The following is an 8,736-nucleotide window of genomic DNA, read 5'->3' as shown; positions in this document are numbered from 1 at the left end:
CCTCAATAACTCCTCCCCTGGCGCAAGTTCAGGCTGCTCACCCTCCAGCTTCCCTGGCTCACAAGCTCCCAGAGAGCATACTTTTCCCAGCTCGGCACTCAGCTCCAGCAGCTCCCCCAGCACCGGCCCGCGGTGGGAGGCCATAGCAAAAAGCTAGTACCAAGTCAACACACAGCAACAACACACAGCTCAGCTGACAAAACAGACACTCCGAAAGGTTCAAATAAATCCCGCCTTATATGCGGGGCGTGGCCAAAACGACAGTGCCTTCCCTTTTTTTTATCTACCCAACTTTATTAACAACAAACAAAAGACAGAAGACATAATCGTGTTCATTCATTTCACTGACTGTGCAAAATAGAATAAATAAATGAAGCAGCAAAGTAAACCTTGGGAGTCGCGGAAAGATTTTTCAGAGCCCGTAGAAGGCTGCCACTTTCCCCTTTCCTTTCCCTATAAATGCCCTGGTTGCATAAAGTGAAACTGTTTATTAAACCTGCCTCGCGAGACGCTACTCCCCCTTAGCTAGGACATTTGCAAACCAATTTAGCCTTGTCTTAATAATATGTAATAAACAAACATGCACTTTTTATTTTAATGAAACACCAAAAAAGGCAAAATCATCGTGAATCAACTTTACTGAACTCTCTTTCTACAGAAGAAACAAAAACGTAAATAAGTCAAGAAATGTCAGACATTTAGTGATACAACTTTCTAGTGGCAAAACTAGACAATATGTTACAAATATTTCATAAAACCTGAGTCTAGATTTGCACACTTTATGGAATTGGGAAACAGTTGTTCGTAATACACTGTAGTTCCAGACTGCCAGTGGGGGAAGCATGTTTTATTTACAGAACACATTTTTTTTTAATTTTGTTTTTAAATCCATAAACATCTCATTGATTTGTCAGTGTAAATAGTTTTCTCTTGACCTTGACACTGAAATCTGCTGCCCCACCAAACAATTTAGCTTCTATTTGACATGTATTTCTCACCAGGGATACATAGAGGTGGCATGCATCCATCTATACATATTGTCATGAGATGCAGGACACAGCAATGATGGTACAACTCTATTTTATTGCAGAGCATAGCAATACACATCTAGTCAGGTTGATTGTACTAAACTAACTGCGACACAGACACCGGACCTAAGCCCCACCCACATACTAGTGACATCACATCCTGCTCTCATCACATCTTCCCCTTTTTCAAAGGCAAAGCATACATTTGCATATAATAAATAACAAGGTACACCAACAGGGTATACAACAACATTTTTGTTTTTGAACATTATAAAACAAATAGGTTAGAAAACATGAACAAATAAATTACATCCTGACTTGGACATCGGGGTAGACTACCCTAGTCCACAGTGACCATGGGATTATTCTGCCCATACTTCCGGTCACTGTTCTAGCTAAAGTCAGTCCCTGTATCGGACCGGAAGTTTCACCACTCTTCCGCTTGATGTAACTTTGCATGAACTGTCCTCTGATACAGAAGATGGTGAACAAGAGTCTGCTGGAGGCAAAGATATATCCCCGCTCCATTATCACTCACCAGCTCCATTGGAATGCCCCAGCGGGCGAACAAGCTCTTCAGGCGAATGATAACGGCCTGACTTGTGATATCATTCAGGGGTGCAATTTCCAAATACCTGGAATAGAAGTCGATCACAACAAGAAACTTTTTCCCGTGCAGTTCACACAAATCAGCAGCTATTTTCTGCCACGGCCCCGCAGGCAGCGGAGTAGACATCAAGGGCTCCCTTCTCTGAGTAGGCCGGCGTTCCCGGCAAAAGGCACATTTAGACACGTGATTTGCAATGTCGGAGCTGATCCCAGGCCACCACACAGCTGTAGCTGCCCTTTCTCTGCACTTTGTAATGCCTAAGTGGCCATCGTGAATCCTGTTTAACATCTCCTTCCTCATGCTGACAGGAATTACAATGCGGTCTTGGAACAGCACCAACCCCTCCAGCTCCGTGAGCTGCGACCTCTCTGGCTGGTAAGCATTTAAAGACATCCAGGCTGCCCGGCTCTCGGGCCAGCCTTCTTTTATGTACCTTATAACTTCTTGCAGATCTGTGTCCAAATATGTCTCTTTCTTTATCTCTTCCAGTTTCCTTGAAGAAATGGACTTAGAGGCCAGAACTGAATCAACATACACTTTCACATCCGATTCTGTGGAGGATTCTTCAGCAGCAGCCAGCGGGAGCCTGGATAGTGTATCTGCCACAACCAGCTGTTTCCCCAGCACATGCACTGCCTGAACATTGAACCTGAGCAGTCTCATTAAAAGTCTCTGGCATCTCAAGGGTGTTTTGTCAATGTCATAAGAATTGATTAGAGGGACTAGCGGTTTGTGGTCAGTTTCCAGGCTAAATTTCTCCAAACCCACTAGATAACGCTGGAAGCGCTCACAGGCCCAAACTGCAGCCAGGCACTCTTTCTCAATTTGAGCGTATTTTGACTCAGCAGCCGTCAGTGTGCGGGAACAGTAGGCGATGGGCTGTAGTTTATTTCCGTTCAGCTGCAGAAGTGCAGCCCCCAACCCATAACTGCTTGCATCGGCACTAACCACAGTCTTTTTAGAAGGGTCGTAGAACCCCAGCACTGGGGCAGACCCCAGCAGGGACTTGGCATGCAGGAAAGCTTTTTCTTGTGAAGGTCCCCAGACCCAGGCAACATCTTTCTTAAGCAACTCTGTGATAGGGTGTAAAACTGTTGATAAATCTGGAAGAAACTTGCCCACGTAATTTACAAGGCCCAATATCTGTCTCAGCTCATGTACATCAGAGGGGCTCTTCATCTGTTCAATAGCACACATTTTCTAGGGGTCTGGCTTGATGCCATCCCCGTTGATGATATGCCCAAAGTAGCATAATTCAGTTTTCCTAAAATGACATTTTTCTTTATTCAGCTTCAACCCAGACTCTTTGATAGCCTGTAGCACAGAACTCAAACGCTGATCATGCTCCTCCACTATAGAACCCATACACTAGAATGTCGTCCATGACGACCGCTGTGCCCACGTGGTCACTCAGGAGAGAACTCATTTCCCTTTGAAAGATTTCAGGAGCGGAGGATATCCCAAAAGGGAGTCTGCAGAAGCAGAACCGACCTACCGGTGTAATAAAGGTAGTCAGTTTGCGGCACTTTGGATCCAGGGGGATCTGCCAAAAGCCGCTAGAAGCGTCTAATGTGGAAAAGAACTTCGCCCCAGCCAACTTCGGAGCTATATCTTCCAATGTCGGCAGCACAAATCTCTCTCTCTTCACCGCCTCATTCAACCTTTTCAGGTCCACACAGATGCGCACCTTTCCGTTTTTCTTTGCAACTGGAACAATGGGGGCACACCAATCAGTCGCTTCAACAACCTCTTCAATAACCCCCATAGACTTCATGCGCATAAGCTCTTCCTCCACTTGAGGCATGAGCGGGAACGGAATTCTACGAGGAGTAGAAATACTGTATGGGACTGCGTCACTTTTAAATGCTATACGGACTGGTTTGCAATTTAGTAGGCCCAATTTGCCAAACATATCTTCGGAAATTTAATTCACTCTGGCCACGAGGCCCAGGTCACAGGCTGCTTTTCTGCTCAATAAATTGTTAACACACTGCCCTCGAATCACATGCACCCACATGGTGAACTTTCTTTGCTTGTACTCACAGCTGGCAAGAAATTTCCCCGCACAATCAATGCGGCTACCAGGACTATGGACATTTGTAGTAACCTTCGCCAGCTGGGGCTGTCGAGGCAGTCTCATAAATTCAGCAAAAGACATTACAGTAATATCTGCTCCTGTGTCAATCTTAAAATCAACTTTGTCTTCCATTACAGTAAAAGTAACTTTCCAATCTTCCTCTGAGCTTGGCCGTTCCACAACGGACCCCACAAAAGACACTTCCTGACCCTCCTGGTCACCGTCCACCTGCATCTCCTTAATGTATTCAGTTCTACACACCACTTCAAAATGGCCCATTCTGTTACATTTCCTGCATCTTTTATCCCTGGCCGGGCATATAACACTCTGATCATTAGCACGGTAGCACCGCGTGCATCGGGCATGTTGCACCCATCCATTTCTAGGCCTTTCCAGTACTTTAGATCTACCGCTCACACTGTGCCTTTCACTAGCATTTTTCCTAGACTGTTGCACTTCATCCACAATACTCTCAGACCTCAGATCAGCACTTTGCTTTTTCACCAGTTCACTCTGGCGGGCCATCCTAATAGCCCCATCTAATGTTAAATCAAGCTCTAACTGCAACTTCAGGGAGACTTCAGCATCTGCAATTCCAATAACTATTCTGTCTCTGATTTGCTCTTCTTTAGCAACACCAAACTCACAGAATTCAGCTAGTTCATACAGGCTGCGCACAAATGACTCCACAGATTCTCCCACACGCTGATTACGTTTGTGAAAACAAGCTCTCTCATGAATCACATTTCTTTTGGGCACAAAGTGGGCACTGAGTTTATCCATAACTATATCAAAGTTAAATTCTTCCCCTTCTTGGAAAATAAAAGCATTGAATACTGGCTCCACATCTTTCCCCATAGAGTATAAAAGAGAATTAACTTGTACTTCACCACTCTCCTTGTTCAGTTTGGATGCAATCCTGAAGCGCTGAAACCGCTGACGCCATGTGGGCCAAGCTGCAGGCTGAGAGAAGTCAAAAGGCTCAGGTGGGGTAAACTTTGACATTGCAATCGATCAGGAACAGAAGCGCAGTCCAGAACTTCTGACACCATGTCATGAGATGCAGGACACAGCAATGATGGTACAACTCTATTTTATTACAGAGCATGGAAACATACATCTAGTCAGGTTGATTGTACTAAACTAACTGCGACACAGACACCTGACCTAAGCCCCGCCCACATACTAGTGACATCACATCCTGCTCTCATCACACATATTATATATATGAGTTATTGATTTGAAATAATAATTAGGGTGCCGTGCCATTGTTGCTCTAGGCACAGGCCTAGTTGGTCTTGGCAAAAAAAAAAAAATGCTCATGCGTTTCATCTGAGATATAATTGTCTAGATTTATAGATGTTTGTCAGGTGACCAATGGGCCTTTTAAAGGTGAGATGATGTTCAACATTCATTCAGCCTTGCTTCTTTTTCTGCATCTTTAGTGGTCGTTCCTGCTATTAACATCTTTAGTAGTTTGAGGTGCCCAATACATTATATCTGCAATGTGGGGAAACAGTAATTACTGTAATTAGTTGTTGTATCATACTTTTCATTACAAGTTAACTTATTGCAAATTCAGTGTATCAAATGGAGGCCAATTCATCGTATCAAATGGAGGTCACAGGTGTCTCCTTGGAAGGATGTGTTGCTGTTGGGTAAAGATAATGGAAAACTGATATTGATCACCAACTCTTTGATGTGGAAACATCCTGGGTGAATGGATTCCCTGGAGGAAGATTGATCATCAACAACCCTTTTTAAGTGACCAATAAATGGCAATACACAAAGACATACAGATGGGAGATAAACATTTGGAATGGGAATTTACAACTCCTTTGATGTACTATGGACTATAAACAAATTTTTGAACAACCATAAACAGACTCCATCAGGAAGTTTGGTGAAAACAGCTGCTTACATGGCTTGGGGGGGAAGAGATGTATGAATGGGATAGAATGAATTTATACAGTATAAAAAGGGCTCATTTTTACACAGACTCACTCACTCATTTGCATACACACATACATAGACACTCACACACACAGAGACTTACACAGAAGCCCTGTACCTTTTCATTTTATGGGTATGCTACCAACTTGCAGACAGCTATATCTATGAACTCCATATTTTTGTTATTTTTGTATTTCTTTTTACCTAATTACATTGTATTTTATTTGTATTAAGCTTGTATTGGCTGTTAAAATAAACCAGTTTTGCTTCAAAGAATCAGCCTTGTCTCAATACAAAGACATTTACAAATAAGAGCTGAAGGCACACAAAAGGTTAGCAGATTCTACACTTGGCACCCCAGATGGGACGTGGATAAATCGCAAAAATCCACGTTATACCACTACTAAATCTGCTAAACTGAAGTATTGGAGTCTAAAGAAGTTTTCGTGGGTAAAGGAAATTCTCAAGTACTTAAGAATCATCTCCTGAGTGTGCAACTATCACGCTGGTTCGTGAGTGCTGCCAGATCCTGAGGTTTTTCTCCAGAGACAGCTGAGATCCTGTGAAATACATCATTGGTGAGCAGACGTGCATATCCGGTGAGTATATGTTTAATTATTATTCTGCAAGTTCAAAATTTGTTGTTGTTGTTGTTTTCAAGTGCTGTGAATAGTTATTGAGCTGTTTAGTTGTTCAGTAGTTGCCGGCAGAGTAGGGCTGATCACCCTTGGTGACTGAAGTACCCCTAAGATCCAAAGGGAAAAACCAGACATCTCTGAGAGGTAATTAGTTGTGTATTGCTTTAATAGGAGATCCCTCTTGGCCCGGATCTAAGATCCAGATAGGATTAGTTTGAGGGGATACGGTCAGTCATAGGAAGGAGATAATTTCACTTATAAATTTGTTGAGTCTTAGTTTGTCTTTGGCTTTTTGTTTTATTTGGTGTGTTACTCCTTGGAAAAGATTGGTAGCTTAGCTGATATCAAGTCTTTTGTTGCTGTACAATAACAGTTTAATATACTTGTTGCATTTTGTGAATTGTGCTATATAGGAAGCATGGATATTGTTGAAAGGTACATTAAGAAGTATGCCTCTGCCACATACAAAACATGTGCAGATGATCCTTTAACTCATCAGTTTAAGGATGTTTTTGTTCAGTGTGATCAGCAAAATAATAAATCCAAGCATAAATTTTTGTCTAAAAAATCAGAAAAAGAGAAGCTTAGCAATGTTTTATCTATGTTGCTTAGAATGAAAGAGATTGCTGAGAAAAAGGAGTTTGAATGGTACACAGAGAGAGTGCAGCTTAGAGAGCAATTGGATAAACTTGAGCAGTCTATAACTGTTGCATCTGCCTCTGTCATGGAAAATGAATGTCAATGTGATGTGCTGAGTGAGGAACTTGACAGGCTGACTGAATTAAATAGTGAACTGGAAGAAAGACTTGAAGAATGTGAGGAGAGGTGTATATTGAGAGAGCAACGAGTAAGCTCTATGGAAGAAAAGGAAATGCAGAGAGAACATGTTGTTGCATCACTTAAGGCAGAACTGTTAGAGTCTAAATCACAGCTTTTACATAAGGAACAATGTATTTTGTCTCTGAAAGCACAGGGGATACAAGATAAATGCAACCATTACAGTAGTAGTCTAGCACATGTGTGTCCTTTAGAAGTAAATGGTACTGACAATCAAACTATAGATTTAGATGAACAGACCTCTAGCAACCCTGACAGTCCTTTGTTAACTTTAAACCAAATTCCCCCTATTCTAACTCCTCAAACAATAGGTAGTAGACAACGAATAGAATTCAGACACAAGACCCCTCAATCACTAACTAATCTGAATAGTGTTACTAACCCTGTGTCCCTCACAATACAAGACCGTACTAATCTGTGCCAAATTTTGGGTAAATTTGATACAAATGCATCACCAATAAGTTTATCTAATAAATTGGAGGCTGTAATCACACAGTACAATTTGGGAAATAAAGATGCATGTGCTTTACTTAGAGCTTGGTTGCCTTACCAGCTAGCCGCACAATTAAAAGCACCAGTGGGCACACACAGAGGTATAACAGCTGATTCAAACACAAACTGGGGAAATGTAGCTGAGAGAATAAAAGAATTGCAGCGCATCATGTGTGGCCGTGATGCTAGAGGTGCTAATGCATTAGAAAATTCTAGGTTAAAGAGAGGTGATGACCCAGTTTTGTTCTGTAATGATTATTTGTCACTATATAGAGCAACTTATAGTTGCCCAAACATGTCTCATGATGACACAGATTTCTTATATTCAATGGCCAATAAATGTACTGCTGTAGATTATTCCATAAAAGTAGCTCTCAGAAATGCTAATTCATACCAGACATTTATAAATATACTTAAAGATTGGATTCAAGATACAAAAGATGACAAAACACACAGGAAAATTTCTGAGATTGTGAAAAATGAGGGTAGACCAAAATTTAATGGCAAATGTTATAAATGTGGGAATACAGGCCATATCATGAGAGATTGTAGATTACAAAAAAGATATAGTGATAACAAAAAAAACTCATACAGGCCAGAACACAAAAAACCAGAACACAATAATCAGAAACAAGCGAGAAGGGAGTTCCCTGATTCAAACCCATATGGTCCATTAATTAAAGAACTTGAGAAAATGAAAACAAAAATTGCAACACAACCTGAGGAGTATGAAATTCCTCTTCCAACCAACCCTTATAGAAAACAATAGGGATGTCAGGCCCCTGTCATGTCCCTAGTATGTCATCTGCAAAGGGATAAAGGTGGCAGGCCTAGTATCCAAGGTACGGTAGGGGGCCATCGTACACAAATTCTTGTAGATACTGGTGCAGCTGTTACACTAACTGACATTAAATTGACTACTGACCCTGACAGTGAAAAAATATTCCTGAAAGGTTTTGGGAGGCAACTTGTACCATCAAAACACTCAGTGTCCGTAACAGTTAAAATAGGAGACCTATTGTTGAAACACAGCTTGTGGCTTTCCCCTACACATGAGGGAACAATTATAGGATCAGATTTGATGAGAGCACATGGTTTGTA

The 8,736-nt window shown here is 41.7% G+C and overlaps 1 protein-coding gene across 1 annotated transcript; it reads left to right on the top strand.

Moving 5' to 3' along the window:
- Positions 1–6,724: 6,724 nt before the first annotated feature.
- On the top strand, positions 6,725–8,404 carry LOC128646896 (posterior protein-like). The gene has a single exon (XM_053699702.1). It carries the CDS (start codon positions 6,725–6,727, stop codon positions 8,402–8,404), a length of 1,680 nt encoding a protein of 559 aa, XP_053555677.1.
- The last annotated feature ends 332 nt before the right edge of the window (positions 8,405–8,736 follow it).

This window comes from Bombina bombina, chromosome 2, assembly GCF_027579735.1.
Source record: "Bombina bombina isolate aBomBom1 chromosome 2, aBomBom1.pri, whole genome shotgun sequence".
In the NCBI taxonomy this organism is placed as follows: Eukaryota; Metazoa; Chordata; class Amphibia; order Anura; family Bombinatoridae; genus Bombina; species Bombina bombina.
The sequence above is the reverse complement of the archived record's forward strand: the minus strand, read 5'-3'. Positions and strand labels throughout refer to the sequence as shown.